This window comes from Balaenoptera ricei, chromosome 20 (assembly GCF_028023285.1).
Source record: "Balaenoptera ricei isolate mBalRic1 chromosome 20, mBalRic1.hap2, whole genome shotgun sequence".
Taxonomy (NCBI): domain Eukaryota; kingdom Metazoa; phylum Chordata; class Mammalia; order Artiodactyla; family Balaenopteridae; genus Balaenoptera; species Balaenoptera ricei.
Window position 1 is genome coordinate 42,528,936 of NC_082658.1, and position 20,041 is coordinate 42,548,976.

General features: G+C 47.0%; 1 protein-coding gene across 5 annotated transcripts in view; it reads right to left on the bottom strand.

The window, feature by feature from the left end:
• HNF1B (HNF1 homeobox B) overlaps positions 1-20,041 on the bottom strand; it is a 115,802-nt gene that overhangs the window by 12,404 nt on the left and 83,357 nt on the right. For 3 of the 5 annotated variants that reach the window (XM_059907788.1, XM_059907790.1, XM_059907791.1), the window contains 3 exons: positions 9,668-9,828; positions 4,491-4,623; positions 237-431 (listed from right to left, as the gene is read on the bottom strand). In XM_059907788.1, coding sequence (XP_059763771.1) covers positions 237-431; positions 4,491-4,623; positions 9,668-9,828 — 489 coding nt within the window. Of the gene's footprint in view, positions 1-236; positions 432-4,490; positions 4,627-9,667; positions 9,829-20,041 lie in introns of all 5 variants that reach the window. The other 2 variants (XM_059907787.1, XM_059907789.1) reach the window with 1 other exon arrangement.

The following is a 20,041-nucleotide window of genomic DNA, read 5'->3' on the forward strand; positions in this document are numbered from 1 at the left end:
TATAGGCCTTAACTGTCTTCATCAAATCTTCCCCCAGGAATCCTGGGGGTAGAGAAGAGGACCAGAAAAGGCACAGCACTGCCTAAGAGTTATGCTTGAGATACTGGCTTTGTTGATCACAGGTAGGGAAAAGTGACCAAACCAATAAGCTTCCAAGAAACTTCAGACCCGGAGAGGGAAGAGCTTGGCTGCTGAGGTCCCTTTGGGTTCCCTCCCCGACTTGCCCGTGTCCTTACTGTGTGAGTTCTGCAGCTGCGTCACAGCGGCCATGAAGGGCTGCTGGGCCATGTGGCTGCCCGGGCTCTGCTGCATGAGGGGCTGCTGGTGAGAGCCGTGCAGCTGCTGGGAGAACTGGACGGGCTGCAGGGCTGCCAGGCTGCCGGCCACACTGTTGATGACGGGGACGCTCTGAGCTTGGGAGGAGTTGAGGCCTGTGGGAACGAGAGGGAAGATTAGAGATGGCTTCAGGGGGGAGGACAGGTGAACAGATGTGAATGGTCATCAACGGAGCCCCTGCTATTTGCCAGGCACTGGGCTGAGCCTGTTACGTAAGAGACTGCACAGAAAGCAATTTTATAGACCCATCTTACAGACCAAAAAACTGAGGCTTAGAGAGATTAAGTTGACTCGCTCAAATTCCACAGCGAGTTGTGGATTCAAATGGGCTTTCAACAGATCTGACGGAGACCTGAGAGTCTCCCAAAGTCGTCCTGTGACCTCCCAAACTTAGCTCCCTTGAGGTTGCAGGGCCCTATGCTTGCCTGCTCCATCCATGCCTGGCTCTGAGGGAGCAGAGTTAAAGGCGTCCACACTAAGGTGCAGATTACTGCCCAGATATGTCTGTCCAGCAGGGGGCAGGAGTGTGCAGGGACCCAGGTTTGGATAAAAAGCAAAACCCCCTCCGCAGTCCTGGAGGTATGGAGCCTGAAGCCCCTCGTCTAGCGGGCTGTGCAAAAGCCGAAAGAGGTCAGATGCTCTTTCTCTTGACTGGAACAGAGAGGGGATAAAACACTGCAACTCAGTCAGTCTATGAAGCGGGTATATCTCATCTGGCAGCACAGGGCTGGTGGCATCAAAAGGACCAGGTATTGGAAGGAGTAAGCAGTAAGTTGAAGGTTGGCAGTTACAGTAGGTGTTGCTTTCTGTTCTGGAAGGATGAGGGCCTCCGTGGTTCTGTCCTGTGTCTGTATCCTAAGGTCTCTTTAGAACTGGGGCCGGCACTGCAAAGATCAGGTCCCTGGTACCCACCCTCCATCAGCTCCCTGGGCGGGACTCTGGGGAAGGCACCTGAGGCAGTGTGGGAGTGGGGATGTGAGGAGCAGGGGAAAGACACTCCAACCTCTTTCCTGGAGCTGCCAAGGTTCCTTTGCCCTTGCTTTCTGGGAAGTGGGGGGAAGAATGCGACAAAGAAGGAAACCCAGAGAAAGGTCTCTTTTAGGCAAATGTGGAAAAGTCACCTAGAGAGCCCTTCCTGAGATGGAGAGGGTTCCATAAGCAGGTTCACAGGAGGGGGCAGTCCTCCGTGGAGATAGCACAAAGACCTCAACAATTGCCTGCTCAGAACCCAGCTGATACTGTTATCAGAAACCTAAAAGGTGAGACCGATGAGCAGAAGGGAAGGGGAATAAGCCCCCTCCTGGCTCTCCTGGCTGGGACTGGGGAGGTGGGGTCCTCTGAGCACTCAGAATAGTGCTATCTCAAAAAAAAAAAAAAAAAAAAAAAAAAAAAAGAATAGTGCTATCTCCAGTTCCCCAGGGGGCTCGGCTTCTCCTCCAGGCAGTGTCTCACCTGATACCATGATCTCCTGTTTCCCTTTCCTACCTTCTACGTAAGGTCTCAGTACCCGAGGAAGCCCCATGGATTTGCTGTTGTCTCCCCGAGCCCATTGCCCCTGCTCTTTTTGGGAAATCTCTGCCCAGAAAAGCAAATTATGCTGTCTAGAGTGGATGACAGTGGAGGGCATACTTCTGCAGCCTGCCTGTGTTTTAGAATCATCCTGGGGAGCACTTTAAGAAATATACATTCCTCGGCCTCACCCATGACTTAATGAGTCAGACACTTTAGAGGTGAGGCCCAGGAATTTTATTTTCAACACAGCCTGTGACCCTGATGTGCCTCAATTCCAGGATGGAGAGCCACTGATGTCATTCGAGCTCCTGCGGAGTGTGACTCTTGGCCTTTCCCATCTGTTTTCTGGGCACTGGTTCCTGCTTAGGAAGCGTGTTATCCAGTCCAGTAGGTGAGTAGAGAACAAGGAATTGACACTGCTGGGTAATCTGTTATCACATTCTCCTTGGGCCTCTGCAGTCGCCAGGCAGGGCCCACGTACTCAACAGGACAGGAGTCGGCTATTCCTTGCCCCAAAACTCATCTCTCGGTTTATTGGCCTGTTGTGTGGAGAGCAGTACAAGCTTGGACTCGGTAACTGATTCTTCATCCTGACACTCCATGGGGTAGGACCACTGCATCTCAGCCATGTTTCCTGGTGACCCTCACCATGCTTCAAGTACACACACACACACACACACACACACACACCCTTCTAAGGTCAACGTACTCTGGTGTTGGCTGTCTGCAGTAGGAGATTAAGATTATTGTAAGAAGGTAGAGAAGTATGGGTGAGAAAAATTAGGAGGAACAAAACAGAAAAATATGTAATAGCTCCAGGGAAAATTTTAATTCAGATAGTGCCTAAGAAAATATATAACTGTGTGTGTCAGCCAAAGCTGGACGTGTGAAGAGAGAAGGTAAGTAGGATGGTTTGTGTATCATTTTGGTTGTAAAAATATAGGTGGGATATCTTATCCGTGGGCCTTTTCAAATCTTCTAGAAGGTAAGCAAGCTGGTTTCAGTTATCCTATCTCATTCTCAAACCCTGGTGTTAGTGTGGTTACCATATTCCTGGAGAGGGCCCAGTGAAAAGGCAGCAAATTTTAAATACTTTATTTTGTGAGTTCTCTAAAGGCTTCTCTTTTCCCACTTCCCTTTACAGAACTCAGTGGGGAGGGTGTCAATCTCCCAGCTGCTGAGGACAGACAGAGCCACACCGATTCATTCAGTAAACTCCTGTGTCTCCTAGGGGCCTAGCCCTGTTTTGCTCTCAAGGAGAGCACGAGTCCTTCTCTTCAGAAGTGATCTGAGTTGCTACCCTGACTAGAGATGGTTTAGGGAGAGAGGAGGGAGGAGCGAAAAAGGCAGGAACAAATAAAGAGGCGGTCTTTGTGGGTACTGGACACAGTGAGGCCACGAGGACAGTGGGCGATCCCCAGGGTGAAAGAAAGACAAGCAATGTACGGCCCTTAGATCTTTCCCGAGACTTCTCAGGGATGCTTCCCTGGGTCACAAGGAAGACTTGGCCTGAGTTGTTACCATAAGGCTGAAATATGCTGAATACTCATCAACATTATTACTCTGAGAGAGACATCACTGGCACAGCCGTGTCAGCCTTCCCATGCCCTGAAATGGCCCATCTGTGATGGATGGGGACAGACTCTCTGTGGGGTGTGAGCTGCTGGGGCTGGAAGGACCTGACCCCTCTTCCTGTCTTCAGGTCTGGGCATAACACAACCTATTTCTCCTTAAATCTGTCAAGGCTCAGAGATGCTGTGACAGTTTCCTGCAGAGTTCCTTCTCAGTATGTTTTCACCGTGGGCCAAGGAGGTCTCGTTCGACCACACAAAATTCCCCTTTAAGGAGGAAGCCCCTCATGTCTTGCTCCATCTTGGCCAACACAAAGAAACATCAACACAACCCAACCTCCTGGAAAATCCACCACATACTTAGGGATAGGAATGAACAGCAGACAAAAGTATAAGCTACAATATTATACATACTCATGCTTTATCGATTTACAGGCGTGTCTGCATGTGTACACGGTCATTGGATTGCCTCAGCAACCCATTTTACAGATGAGAAGACTGACCCTCATAAAGCTTCAATGATTTGACCCACAATGCACAGCTGGTGAGCTGTGACCAAGATTCAACTCCGTTCCATAACTTTCTCTTATTTTAGGCTAAACAATCCAAATCTTGTTGAGGAGAGAGATAAGGAACGAAACTAGTTGAATCAAACCTACGAGTAAAGTGAGAGAGTGGCATGGACATATATACACTACCAAATGTAAAATAGCCAGCTAGTGGGAAGTAATCGCATAGCACAGGGAGATCAGCTCGGTGCTTTGTGACCACCTAGAGGGGTGGGATAGGGAGGGTGGGAGGGAGGGAGATGCAAGAGGGAAGAGATATGGGCACATATGTATATGTATAACTGATTCACTTTGTTATAAAGCAGAAACTGACACACCATTGTAAAGCAATTATACTCCAATAAAGATGTTAAAAAAAAAAACAAAAAACCTACGAGTAGTGGGTGAGTTTTAAGGGGATCTTCTTTAGTTCTGTTTTTGTTTTTTTTTTTAAATCAGGTTGACTCATTTCCCACACTGCTTCTCCCTGCCCCCAAGTTTTCTGACCAAGAACAGAGCTTACTTTGTGCAATGGCCATGACTCCAGAGAGGGGGGTCATGATGAGGTTTTGAGGTTGCTGGGCATTGTGGTGGGACAGGCTGTGGATATTCGTCAAGGTGCTGACCGGGGGCAAACCTCCCCCTGACACTGAGATCTGCTGGAGAGAAAAAAACAAGAGCAGCATGAGCGGAATCGGGGTTGCAAAGAGCAGTGTCCAAAATGACGTGGCTTAGCAATTCCTTGGCACGGCTAATTCACTGGTTCATTCATTCATTCAGGAACAATTATTTTTTATTTTTATTTTTTTATACTTATTTAACTTTTTAACTTTTTTTATACTTATTTAACTTTATAAAGTCAAACAGCTTAACACAGATTTTCTGGAAATTATATATTGGCAATACAAATTTATCAGGAACAATTATTAAGCACCAAGTGAGGGATAGGCACCGTTCTAGGTACAGAGGATGGAGTGGTAAGTAATATTGACCATAATCCCTTCCCTCATGTGCCTCTGTTTGTTGACTACCTTTGAATTACTAGCTTGCCTTAGAGATTCCTCAGCCCATGTGTATTATATGATTGTCTCTGGCTCATGTTGAAAGTATCCTCTGTTCTGCTCTATGCCCTCTATATTATTGGTGCTAAAGACACGCGATTGCTAAAAATAGTAGCTGAAGAAATGCCCTGGGATTCCCTAGCGTAGCAGATTAGGGCCCAGGCAGGAGCACAGGGAAGCTTTCACTGAGTACAGGTTCTAGGAAGCACTGCTCATGCATTAACTCACAAACCTCACTATAGCCACGAGGCAGGTACTTCTGCCATTCCCATTTCACGGATTAAAAAACTGAGGCTCAGAGTAGTTGTGCATATTGCCTGAGATCCGACAACTAGTAAATGGTAACTCTTGTATTCAAGTCTGTCTGACTCTAAAATTCAAGTTCTTACTTTTTACAGAGGACTTTTCCCCGACAATTACTACTAAGGTTTGTCTGGGGGAGATCAGCCATTATTGGGCTTCTCTACTTTTCCCAAATCTTTACTATACATTAAAAAAAAAAAACACAAAACTTTTTTTTTTTTTTGGCAAGGAGCTACTATTGTAATGACAAAGCTACTAAATGAGGCTTGGCTCCAGGTATCCCTACTCTGTTTCACCATTATATTTTAATGACAGATTAGTAAGAGAAACCTACTGAGTTTTGTGTATTTTTGTCCAAGGCCACTCTGAATCCTTTTATTTATTCCTAATAGTGTCTTTTCCTTATTGATTTTCTTCATTTTCCCAAGTGTATATATAACGGCATCACAGGCATATAATGCTAATGGGGTCTCTTCCTTGCTAGTGCTAATATGTCTACATGTCATATTGCATTGGTTAGAATTTTCCCAGTAGTATTAACCAGTAACAGAGGTAACAGATGTATTTACTTTGATTCTATATTATCAGAAATGCTTCCAATGTTTCCCCATTAATTATAAGGAGCTTTCAGTTTTACACACACATACACACACACACACACAAAACACACATACACACAACATACTTTTATTCATGATAAAGTAGTTTACTATTTATAGTTTTAAAATAATTTTTAAAAGTATTACTAAGAAAGGACTGTCCCCCCTCACTCTGAAATAACTCAGACATTCTTGATGGCATCAGGAATGCTGACAGGTGGGTTAGGGTTGGGATACATACATCAGATGTTTGAGTCGCCCTTTCCTTCTTCCTTCCCTTGTGACCCAGAGCTCCTTAGACTATAGGTCTCACACCAGCACCCGGGGTGGGTGGAAGACACTATCTCCTGCCTGCCCTTCTGATCAACCCCATAGCTTCCAAGGTGAATTTGAAAAAGAAAGAAAGGAAAAACCAAACAGGTTTGTTTGTGTTTTTAAAATGAGCATCAAGACATGAGTTAAGGGTCACGTGACCAAGAAGGAATTCTGACCACATCAAACAAGAGAGAACCAGCTTGTTTGGTGGACTTGTTTTTCAAAATGTCAGAGTCATTAAAAAAAAAAAAAAAAAATCAGTGACCTGCCTTCAGACTTCCCCTGAGTAATGCAGTCCTTTGGAGAAAGTCAATGGAGTGACAGTAATCTCTGCCATTTCAATGTCTGGTTTTAATGGTGAAAGAGAAACGTGGGTGCTAATGATAAAAACAATTTAAATGTGTACGGCTTTAGCGCTTTCACTGATTGTCCTCAATAGTTAATGACACACATAGGGAAGGCATTATGATTATTGCTCTATGGTACAGATTAAGAAACTGAGACTCTCTCAATGTCTTGTAATAACCTACAATGGAAGAGAATGTGAAAAAAATATATATATATATATTTATATATGTATAACTGAATCACTTTGCTGTACATCTGAAACTAACACAACATTGTAAATCAACTATATTTCAATAAAAATTTTTAGAAAAAGAAAGTGAGCCTCAGAAGAGTTGAGAGAGTAGCTCTGTGTCACCTGACTAGTAAGCGAGGAAGCCAGAATTCAAACCCAGTGTTGCTGGGCTTTAAATCGCATCCACTTACTATTTTGGGGGGCACCTTGGGCAAGTTCCTTCCCACTCTAAAATGCAACCATCATCTTCTATTTGCCTTCAGGACTGATGGAAGCCAGGGAGCTGCCAAGAATATCGGTCATGATCCTCACAGGATAATCCAGAGAGTTTGAACGGTATCAACGCTGCCTTTTGCAATCCTTTGCTTTGTGCTTTACATACCTACCGTCTACGAGGTTGGTACTGTTAACCTTCCTTTGCAGACAAGGAGACGGAAGTTTGGAGAAGTTAAGAAATGTGCCCAAGTGGTACAGTGGCCATGAAGAGCAGGCGATCTGCCTCCAGGCCTGAGATTTTCACTATTAAGCTCTACTGCTTTGATACTGTGAAAGTATCCAGCATGTGCTTTTCTAAAACACAAGGTTCAACACACACAGACTGCAATCCGAAACCTGGCCAGCTCTTTGTGGACGCGTGCCATTTGGGCATGGGTTGGGGCCCAAATAGAGCAAAAGAAAGCTCAAATTGATCACCATTATTTCCAAAACCAATCCCTGGGGGAAGATTTCAAATGCACATCCTACCACAGGTCAGCACATGGAGACTGTCATTCCCTGGATGGGTCTTATCCCCAAAACAGCAGAGTTACAGGCAATCCTTACACCACCCTGGTGATGCAGGCATTGTTATCCCCCATTTTCCAGATGAGGAAACTGAAGTTAAGCAACGTCCATCCTATGGCTGATAAACAACAGAACCCAAGACGTGGACACACTAGTTCCCTTGCTGCGTTATTTTTAACCATACTCCACTCCTGTCTTTGGTGGACCAAGATCTGTGATGGCTTGTTATATATTAACCGAAAACAGACTCTTGAATTTGGGCATCCAGCGATAGTGACATAACATATGAGCCAGGGTGTTGGAAACTAGAGAAAAGCTGGTCCCTGCAAACAAGCTTCCAGGTGTTTGCTAACGTTGAGGTGTGCTGTCTTGGTCAATCATCAATCCAATAACATACTGCCCATTAGGGCGCTGCCGAGCAGAAGAGGAAGAAAAAAGCGTCTCCTGCGGCTGCCTTTGGAGCGCCCCGGCCTGGGTGAGGCAGTTTGCTTGTTAGGAGGAAGGGCGGGAGGGCTCACAGGGAAACCCCAAGGACCTTCAAGCAATAGGAGAGGAGACCTGTTTCCTCCACTGGGAAGCCAAGATCTCTCCCGCAAGGCCCCCTCCTCCAGGGAAGTCTGGGCAATCCTTTAACTTATTTGGGTCTCACAAGGCAGCCAGAGAAGAAGCTTAAGGGATGAGAGGTGGGCAGGGGGGCTGCAAAAGGGCTGCCCTAGGAGCATCTTTCGTTTCCTTTTGTAGAGACCACTACCAGGGAGCGACCAGTTCAAGTCCCCAAACTAGAGTTGGCCGGGCCTGGCGCTCCCCTCGGATATTACACTTTGTTTTTTCCTCCAGGGAGCTGGGGACTCAGTGACCTGTGACTCACCATTCCTGTGTTGCCTACACGGCACACACGTCAAGGTCTAAAATGGCATCGGCTCCCTGCCACCCCCCCCCACCCCCGCCTCTAGGTCAGACACCTTGAAGGAAGGCATACGGCTCCACCTTGAGCTTGGAAGCCAGGAACCCTCGGCTCCTCCCTCCCCTGAAACACAGAGCATGATCCAAAGAATCAAGTTTTCCACGTCCTACCCTTCCTAGTGTCGTCATGCTCGTGTTCTCTCGGAAGCCGCCCTCCCCTGCTGCACTTGTGCTGCTTGAGGATTAGGACTTCGAAAATTCAACATCAACTAGTCTATTCCTCACCGGGCGGGGCTGCTCAACTGACATCTGGGGCTGGGCTGTAGTTATGGGTACAGACAGCTTCATTTAGGGAGAATAATACTGACATTCACCTAACAATAACCACGTTGTCATTCATTGAGTATTTACCGTCCCAAACACCGTGCCTCTCGTGTTATCACATTTGTTCCGCCAACAACCCTAGTGTTATTACTTTTTATAGATGAGAAAGAAAGAGCTAGAACCTGCCCAAGGCTACACAGCTATTAAGTGCCAGAGCTGGGATTTGAACCCAGGTCCTTGTAACTTCAAAGTCGGTGTTTCCCACTCACCCTGTAAGCACTGCCCCATCCCACCTGCCATTTTGTGCTGTGATCTTCACTGCCGTCCAGTGTCCTTCAAAACCCCCGTGCCAGAAGCTTCCCCACCTCTCGCCATCCACTCAATCCTGACTTAACTACCCTCCTTGCCAGGACCAGGGGGTGTGAAGAGAAAGAGGGGGCTTGTTTCAAAGTGAGGTGCTCTCTGGGTTAAAAAACTGGCTTTGGAGGCCCTGGGTTGGGGGGGATGAATGAGCATTTTATCAACTCAAATGTCACTGGCAGCCCCAAAACAAACAGTGTCCCACCCGGTTTGCTCCTTTATGAGGCATTCAATCAATAAAACGAGAGCAGGGCTCTGTCAGATTTATTGGCTGGGTTCAAACCGAACACCTCTTCCACCCGCCAAAGGCTGGGTCACCGGTTCTACCTTTCCGTTCCAACTCTGGACGGCCCCCATTTTCCCCTGTGGGGCTACAATGGTTCATTGTTTGAGGCAGGCCTTGTGAGAAGTTGTGTTTGTTTTGCCTCTTATCTTATCAGCTCCAGAGCTACAATGGCCCAGGTGTACTCACCATTTTACCATCAGGTGAGAGGAGATTGTGGCCCGGGTCCAGGCTGGCTGGAGAGACTTGCTGTAAAACAGACTGGCTAGTCACCATGGCGCTGTTGCCATGGTGACTGATTGTTGAGGAGGAAGTGACCTCATTGTTTCCCTGCTGGCTGTAGCGCACTCCTGCAAAACAAGGCAGACCCAACAGCGAATATTAGTGTCACCTGACCCGAGAACACTTGCTTTCTAGGGTGGATGACAAGGAAGAAAAGTTGCCTTCTTTCCCCTGTCTACCCATGAGAAGTATCAGCTGCCTTTCTCTAGGGTAGAGGTTGCATGACCTCTGCTTGAATTCTAGAATGTAATCTCCATGAGGGCAGGATGTTTTTATCTGTTTTGTTTTGTTCATTGCTGTAGTCCCTTGATAGCCACTCAATAAATATCTGTCAAATGAATGAACGAACGAATGAACAAATGAATGGATTCTGATTCTTGTTGCTTCAGCATAGTTCTTTTAGGATTTAGGGCCTTCTCTTTCTGGCTGGCGTATTTCTTTTGTTCTTCAAAATGCCTTCTAGAAATGTTTCCCTGGCATCGCTTGGCCGAGTAGGGCTTCAAAGCATGAGTTGACAGATTTTACAGAGAGGCACCAGCCCAGCAACCCTTCTAAGGGCCACAACAAAATGCACCAGACTCTGTGCCCCACCATTTTGGCCAAGCCCAAGAGGCCAGGGGGACACAGGCAGAGCAGGATCAGGATGGGGCTGAAGCTAGGAGTCTTTGGTTCTGGAACTCACATTCCTTTGGTGGGGTCCCATTTGGCTGACTTCCAGGGCCCAGGGGAAGGCGTGTCTGCTGGGAGGTGGGGCAGGCAGCATGCACAGGCAGGAGGTAGATGCCTAGTAAACCACTGCAGTTTGGTCTGCGAGGGAGGGGAGAACCAAGCATGTGTACAACGTCACTGCTCTGACCCTCCCTCTCGCTCGGGAACCAAAGCGCAGGTCTGTGCTCAGGAAAGGGACAGTGCTGGCCAGAGACCAGGCGACTGAAGGGAGCTGAAGGGGGAAGAGAACCTGGGCCCAGTGTGCAAAGTCCTGCTTGATGTACCCATGAAACAGCCAAAGACAAAGCCAGGGGTAGCTGGGCCATCTCACCCTCAGCTCAAAGCTGAGAAAGACAGTGTTCTGGTTTATGCTTTGGATTCGACAAAAAGGTTCGGGGGACCCTGTTCCTACCTGCAAGGGACGGAGACCAAACGCCTTAGGCATGGAATTACTTGGAGAGGAAGGCCAACTCCTCCTTCGTTTTCCCTTTTGCCCAGTTCCCCAGGATCAAACATCACTGTATCAAGTATCCGAGTTCTGTTGGTCCGCTTGCCCCCTGCCCTGCCTCCTGCCCCACCTGGAGCCCCATCTGCTCGAGGAGCTTACAAAGGTCCCCTTCCGCACCCCCGGGAGCCAGGGAAGCTGCCCTAACCAGCAGCCTCTTATTCACGAAGACAAAGCTCGCCAAGACGAGATCCAAGCTAGTTTTCCTTGAATTGTGCAAAGGACGTTCCCCAAGGCTGATATGACCTAGAGCTTAAGAGGGCTGGGGAGAAAACAAACAAATGCTAGGGCAGCGTTCTAATCTTCAGGAGCAACTTGTTTGACTATGAAGTGGCTTGATGCATGCTCTGTGGGCTTCTTCTATTGGTTGTTTCCCCATCCTTTGATTCAAGGGGCTGCTGGGGGCTGGGTGTTGGCAGAGGGGCAGCCCTGGAATTTGGTAGTTATAGGTCTGGAGCACTATATTTTGGTGGTGGTGGGGAACAGGAACCATGAAGTTAAGAGGAAGAAAGACTTCCACGTCTCCAAACCAACACCGCCTGCCCAGTCCTGTCTGTCTTCCTCTGCACCTACCTGTAGCCCCTAGGTCTCCTCTTTACCACCCTCTACTCCATCCCGTTGGGTTAAATTAAGTCCTTTTTCTCCACTCATATTTGCCACCGGGTTCCCAGGAGGATGCTTATTTAGGAGAAGAGAGATCTGGAACTTGTGAGCTCAGAAGGCAGCTGGGTCCAGTAGAAAAGGGGGGAGACAGATTTCAAATCAATTAAACGAAGGATTTTCTAACAAGGAGGGCTAATGGGAAGATTGTGTGCTCTGGAGCTGGACAAACTCGGGTTCCAATCCTGACTTTGCTCTTAACAGATGCGCGATCTTGGGAAAAATCACTCTCTCTCTCTGTGGCTCAGTTTCCTCTCATAAAGTGAAGAGAATGCTTCCTTAATAGGGCTAGTTTGGATTAGAGATAACATCTATAAAGCTCTCAGCAGAATGCCAAATAAATGGCAATCATGGCTAGGGGTGCTGCAGGAAGGGAGCTGGTGTAGGGATGGAGCCCAAGGTATTTGCCCTAAGGCTCTAGAATTCTGGACAATGAACGGTAGATCCTAAGTACTGAATGGAATTACCTTTCCACGGAGAATCATTTCCAAAGAATCCAACTCTGCTGCAACCACTGATGCTTTGTCCTGGAAGCAACTTGGGAGGGAGGCCTGGCCCCTGGCCCTCTTGTTCTTTCCTTTTGGAGAAACTGGACTTCACCCTGTTTTTCTCCTGCTTCCTCTGACTCCCTGACCAGCTATTTACCTCCCCAAGATGCTCTGCTCCTGAGAGAGCAGTGATAACGCTGGGAGTCAGGTGTGTTTTCACCTCCCAGCTTGTCCCCATCATTGATTCAGTCTCAAGTCAAACAGACGCTCGTTTTCGCCTATTTAATTTGGCTGAAGGAAGAGGGCCAGTCCTCTGGTGATCGAATATGGGTCATGGGGAGACTTCTCCCCTACCCCAGGCTACATAATTATTTATTTAAAAATAATTAACCAAAGATACCCGCAGGAAACAAAAGCCTTCTTTACAAGGGAGCCTGGCAGGAGGGAGGCAAGAACCATTTGTTAGAATCCCAGCAGCACAGCCCAAGGCTGCTGTGCTTTGTAAACCTTGTTTTCTCCCCCAGCGGAACTTCATTATGTGAGAAATATAATGATGGAGCTGCTCTCTTCAAAGACAGATGGGCCTAGACCTCTGCAGCTCCCTTTAAGGACCGCTGGTTAAGAGATAGCGTCTGGCTAGGGATTAGGGGATCCCTGTTTTGAACTCAGCTCTGCCATCAGTGTATTGGGTGAGCTCTAGCTCCCTCAGCTCTCGGCCAGAGGAGTGCCTACTGTGGGGAGGGGGCTGTCATCACTGCAGAGTGTGGTGAGAGCTGGCCACGAGGCTGCTCATCCGCTCCAGGTGCACCTGTAGCTTTTCCCACTGACACTCCTCTCGCCAGGAATTCGGCAATCACTTAGGCTCCTGAGAGGGTGGCTGTAATCAGCCAGCCGCCTTAAAAGGGGGTGCGGAGGTGGACGGTGTATCACAAGGTCTCTGCCGGCGAGACCAGAAATCGGTGTTCTCGTTGGAGGAAGGAGAGGCCAGGTCCTTGTGTATTTCACAAACCCAGAAGAGCGCTTGAAAGGAGAGCCAAAGTAGAATAAGCTCTGGTGCCAGGTGACATGGGTTTAAATCCTGGCTCTACCACATAATAGCTGTGTGACCTTGGGGGAATTACTTAACCTCCCTGAGCTTCAGGTTCTTTATTGTTAACGATTTCCATCCCTTCGGTCACTGGATGAGTTATGGGCGTGAAATTACCCAGGCCACGCTTGGCACACAACAGTTACTCGAGACACATCTGTTCCTCCTATTTGGGGATTGTCTTTGTCTAAAAGACATTTTTAGGAAGGCTGAGTTCACAAAACTTCATTGAGCACCTATCTCTGTGCCAGGCATTGCCGCAGGGCGCCTGTAAGAAGTGGAATGGCATCTTCCCTTCTCCCTTCACCACTGCAGGCTCTGAAAACGAACGTACGACGAGGGGTCTGGTTTAATAGTGACTGACTGAAGATGCCAGGCTAATAGCCACAGAGGTCCCATAGGAGAAATGACAAGGCCAGAAGGTGGTCATGTACTTTCCACTCACTTCCTGGCTCAAGTCACTAATTGGCCACATCCCTATCACCAGCCCTAAGAACCACGGCAAGTATGTCCAGCAGCAAAAGGCATCTTAGCTGGAATCTAGAGACATCCCTGAGGCCTTGGAGTGGAGGTATCTACTCTCACCTGTTCCCAGTCCTCAGCATCATGGGTGATGATGCTATTTCTGAACTCCTGACAGCATGTGGGACAGAGACAAATCATTTGGTTTCTATCCAGTATGACTTGGTCAGAAGTGACAAAACATGAAGGAAGCTTATGGTTCCAGAAGCCAGCTTCTCCATACCCTGCCTTCCTGTACCAGCACCCAATCCAGGGCACTCTTCACACTACGGCAGGTTGGGATTTCTTTCTAGAACAAAATTGCACCATGTCACTGCACTGTTTGGAAACCTAATGCTGCTCCTCGCTGCCTTCTGGAAAAGCCCCAACACCTGAAAGGCAGAATTGGGCCGTTGTGACTCCAGTCTGCCTTATTGGTATCATCTGTCACCACATTTCATACAGCCATGTCAGAGCCCTGCCACTCCTCACCCAGACCCTGCCATCTCCTGCCTCTGTGCCTTTGCTTATGCTGTTCCCTGTGCCTGGAGAGCTCTTCCCTTCTTCTCCATGTCCCATCATTTAAAAGGGCTAAATGTCGCCTCTTCTGTGAAGCTCTCCTTGATTCATTCTGGTAGTTATCTGCTCCATCCTTTGCATTTTACATACAGTAGAGACTCTTACAGCAGGAGCTGGTCGCCCTGCACTAAAATGCTCTGATGATATGTTTCTTTCTCTCTCCCTCTTAATGAGATGGCTTTTTACTCATTAGTGCATCCTCAGAGCCTAGCAGAGGGGCTGATGTGTGAATATTCATTGAATGAGGGAATAAGCCCTCAGATGCTTTGAGGATCCTTGCCCCAGAGAACAAGGGAGTATCCCTTCGGGCAGAAGGAGAAAATACAGTCAGTTCTGTGGTAATATTGGTATTAACAGTGTGGATTGGTTCCAACTCTATTGATATAATAGGGAATAACTTGAGTACAACATGAATTTCATATTTGAGGGATTCAGAAATCTGCACCCAGCTGAATGGAGCCACAGAGGAATATACTACAATTGCTTTTTTTTTTTTTTTTTTTAGTTTTTTAAAAAATTGAAGTATAGTTGATTTACAACATTGTGTTAGTTTCTGCTGTACAGCAAAGTGATTCAGTTATACACATATATACATTCTTCTTTATATTCTTTTCCATTATGGTTTATCCCAGGATATTGAATATAGTTCCCTGTGCTATACAGTAGGAACTTGTTTATCCATTCACATAGGAATACACTAAATGCACACACACACACACACACACACACACACTCACACTCGTCAAACATCTACCAGCTACCATTAGTTCACTGCATGTACTGTAAGACACATCCAGCCCCCATCTCACAATAACTCACCAGCTGCAACCCTTCTGATGCTCAGTTCAATGGGCAAACTTTAGGACTTTCTCAAGGTAAAGTGCCATATTTATTGTTGTACAGTGTTTACGTATTTCTTAAGCATTTAACAGGTGTAAAACACTGCTAATGTTTTTATTAGATTCTTATCTTTTTCAAAAGGTGTCAATGACAAAGTTTTGGAGTATTGTGCCCTTAACCCCATTTTTTCCCCATAAGCCCTGTGGTTTTTATTGTGTGACCTTGAAAAGCACGGTGGTTTTTATGATGGGTATGTTGGGTTCTATAGGACTGACTGTGCCCCTGTGTTCAAAGATGGAAGCAACTGCCTCCCAGGAAGACCCCAGAGAGGAGCTGCCCAGGGTGTAATTAACCACAGAAACTTTTCAGAAACCTGTGCTTCAGGGGCTTGGACTACCCCATAGAGCCCTGGGTATCTAATCCAGCTCTCTATGAGCTTTAAAAAACAGCTTAGGAGTTTGGGATTAACATATACACACTACTATGGACTTCCCTGGTGGTCCAGTGGCTAAGACTCCACATTTCCAATGCAGGGGGCCCGGCTTGGATCCCTGGTCAGGGAACTAGATCCCACATGCCACAACTAAGAGTTCGCGTGCTGCAACTAAAGATCCCGCACGAGGCAACGAAGATCCCGTGTGCCGCATCTGAGACCCAGTGCAGCCAAATAAATAAATAAATAAGTAAATATTAAAAAAAAATACACACTACTATATATAAAAGAGATAAACAACAAGGACCTATTGTATAGCACAGGGAACTATACTCAATATTTTGTAATAACCTACAAAGGAAAAGGATCTGAAAAAGAATATATATGTATAACCGAATCACTTTGCTGTACACCTGAAACTAACAAATACAACACTGTAAATTAACTACACTTCAACTTTAAACAGTGGTTTAAAAAAACCAGCTGAGGGAGTTCCCTGGTTGTCCAGTGGTTAGGACTTGGCGCTTTCACTGCCATGGCCCGGGTTCAATCCCTGGTTGGTGAGCTAAGATCCTGCAAGCCATGTGGTGTGGCTAAAAAAAAAAACAACCAGCTGAGACCCCAATTCCACAACTCCAGAAATCAACTGGGCACCAGTGTCCAGCCACTTTAAATTCATACTCTATCTCTCTGCTTTGACTCTCTGATGATTCTGGGCCAGTCAACTTCTGGGCCTTGGCATTTTTATCTGTAAAATGGGCATACAGATCTCCGTTCCTCGGAAGCCAGAATAATGAATGAATAAAATAAGGTTAGAGAAGCACTGGTTTTTCCTGAGAAAGAAAATGCTGGGCAAACAAAACAGCAGCGTCAGCCCAGAAAGCATGACCAGAATTGCTCTTTTAGAAAGAAGCAAAGAGGGAGGTGGGGGTCTCCTGGGCAGTGGGAGGCTCAGCTTGACCTCACGTGGCCTTTGAGCCTGAAGCCTGGGGGTCCCTTTCACTGGGGTCTGTGAGCTGCACCCAGAATCTGGTGGGCTGCCTTTCACTCTTGACATTTCAAAGCCAATCTCCCATCCCTGATAATGCAGGAATGTTCCTCTGGCTGGTGGACCGCTGCCAGCTCGAGTGAGCGTCCCAGCCACCAACAGAGTAAACATTACTCAACCGGCCGGGGCTCTGTCACACACATTCTTCCCCTGTGTTCCTAACCTCACGCAGAGTGCAGCCCAGCACTGTCGGGTCTGGAAACTGGGAATTTAAAATCAGGCAGGAGGGAGAGTGCAGAGGAGAAAGCTCTTCCAAAAAGGAAACAACCGTGTCCATCAATTATAAGTAGACAGAGCTGTCTTCCTTATGAAGCCAAAACAGAGGTTTGGGGGTAGGGGCACCAGGAGGAATTAGGCCAGTCTTGCTGGGTCCAGTACTGCATCCTTATAAACCCACTTCCCCATTTCCCCCAAACGAGTCACTTTCTTAAGGAGAGAGGCAGAGACACATATGATTCAGTCTAGAGAACTTCTTAAGATACTCATTTAGGATAAAAGAATGTGAACAATTCCCCCAGCTTGAAACTGGGAACTCCAAAAATGAAAGCTTTCAAATAAGCTGGCACTGCTGCCTCAGTTTCCTCATTGGTCACGCAGGACTATTGCCGATTCTTATTAATATTTCCTTCTCTCTGAGGATAAAGATGAATGTTTGCCAAGAGTTGAGGAGACTAAAAATCTGAAAGCCTGGGAGGAAAAATCTGAGGCAAGATGAAAGCAGTTTAAACATGGGGCTGGTTTCAATTCCAGATCTCTTTCTACCCGAGGTGGCTTAGTTAGGAGCCCAATTCATAAGAGGAGAAACACAGACAGGCCTGCGGGGATGGTAAACATTCTTGAACTCAAGGAGTAAAAGTTGAGTGATACTTGAGGGAAGCCCACAAACTGGTTTTCTTATAAAAATCAAAGCAAATGTAACCAAGAAAAGACAAAGGCTTCCATCAAAAGCATCTTGGCTGAGAACAGAAATGAATGTGCACCTGAAAAAATGGCACATGTGGGGAGGTAGAAAGGGCTGCCTGTCCTTCCCACTAAGCCCATCTCGGCTACCACGCCTGCTCCTTAGCAGAGAGCTGGTTTCTGCAGGCAAACAAGAGAGGGTTTGCAACGAACACTTCAGCCGGGAGATGCTGCTGCAGGTGAAAGAAACCCAGCCACCCCTCGAGTACTTGAGAGGTCCTCACCTCTGTAAGTGTTTTACACAGTCTGCTTCTCAATGTGTCCCAGATGCCCATTTGACAGAGTGGAACACTGAGGTTCAGAAAGGAAGAAGTCATTTCCACCATCTCTTGCTAAGGGTCTCCCAGCAAAGCAGTAGTATCCCGAAGCTGGCCCCTCTCCCTCTTCCCCGATAGCCCCACACTGACTCCACATATCCTGAGCCTCCCATTGTGACGCACTAATAGTTTGAAATGATTTCATTTGTTTTCTTGGCTGCATCTCTCACTGGAATGTAAGCCCAGTGAGGGCAGGACCTCATCTGTCTTCTCCATGATCTCCTTCCTCAGCACCTTGTACAGACTATGCTCTGCCCCCTCGATAAGAGCATGTGATGAATGAATGAATGACCTGCACTTCAACTCTGACTGAGCAGTGGAGAAGTGACAATGGTACAATTTATTCTCTGATCTCCCGGGTTTTCTGAGGTTGACGGGAGGCATGTATTTTTAAGGAGGAGTAGCAGAGAAGGAGAGAGGAGAAAGAGAGATTAAAATCTAATCAAAATGAAGAGATAGCATGGATGAATTTCAGCAACTTCATGTTGGAAGGTGCGAGGTGGGGGTGCTGAGGACTAAGTATGACGTCGCAGCTCTTCCTTTCCGCACCGGACACCTTGGACAGTGCTTTATCCAGAGTGCAAAGGGCCAGTGGGATGCCTGCAAGGACCTACCCATTCCCTACTTCCTGAGGCCTAAGAACATACCCGTTACCTAGGGTCCTGATGGGCTGACCATTTCTAAAGTGTTTGGGCTGCTGGTGGGAGCCCCAAATTTAGACTTGCCATGTTAGAACCCAGTTTTAGGCCCCTTGGGTTTATTTGGGGGTCAGGAGGATCAATTCCTGGGGATTTACTGTGGCAACCTGAGTAACTCAAACGCCTTTCTCCAAAGGAATCTAGGGTAAAACTAAGAAGGGTTAATGATGGACATCGTTAGGCCGAAAGTCTGTGCGGGCAGACACAGCCCTGCCACCGTCTGGCTCCTGGGGTGTCTTTTCTGAGAGGCTGCCTTTGCAGGCAGGGGTAATGCGGCTGCAACAAAGGCCCCTAGGCTTGGCTGACGAGGAGAATGATGATGCTTCTAGTGGGTCTGGGGAATGGGGAAGGCTATAAAGTCATCAGCAGACTGAGCCACTGGGTGTCCACATAAAAGTGAGGTCCCATAAACAGACATCTGTATTGTGACTGAAGGGCTAATAAAATTGCCTTAGAAGAGGGAGGTTTTCCACTGCGACCTATTCATAAGCAGGACCCTACTGGGAAGTGGTACCCGGGGAGAAGATCCCTGGAGGCCTGGCAAGTGTCAGAGCCGCCTCATTATGGGAGCTTGCCCGGCCAGACCTCAGCCTCTTCATCACCGTCGTGGTGGGCAGCTCCAGCATCATTATCATCATCATCATCACCATCATCATGACAGATAGCCACTGATCACCCGGCAGGCTCATGGATGCTGGTCCCAGGGAGCAGCGTGTGTTGGGCACTGATACCTTGCAAGCTGGATGATCACTGGCTTCCATTGACCAGGAGCACCAGTAACGTGCTTAGGGATCACCCCAGAGACCTGGTGGCAGCCTGGAGCTGGGGAGTTTCCTTCCCGTTTCTCCAAACGACTGATTTGCAATAAGTCCAATCCCTTTTCTAGTCCTCAGTTGCTCAGTAGAAACTCAGGAAGAGTAATTCTTGCTCTTTGCTTGCCCAAAGGATGCTGGTAAGAGATTATAAAAGGAAGTAATCTAGAGTGAAGTAAGTCAGACAGAGAAGGACAAATATCATATGATATCACTTATGTGTGGAATCTAAAAAAAGGGTACAAATGAACTTATCTACAAAACAGATAAGAAACAAAACTTATGTAGAAAACAAACTTATGGTCACCAGGGGGTAAGGGAGGGAGAGGAGGGATAAATTGGAAGACTGGGGTTGACATATACACACTACTATATATAGAATAGATAACTAATAAGGACCTACTGTATAGCACAGGGAACTCTACTCAATACTCCGTAATGGCCTATGTGGGAAAAGAATCTAAAAAAAGAGTGGATATACGTGTATATATAACTGATTCACTTTGCTGCACACCTGAAACTAACACAACATTGTAAATCAACCATACTCCAATAAAAACTGTTTTTAAAAAAGGAAGTAATCTAGTAGAACTGAACTGAACTAGTAATCTAAACTCAGCTAATACACTAAACAAGGAGAAGCTA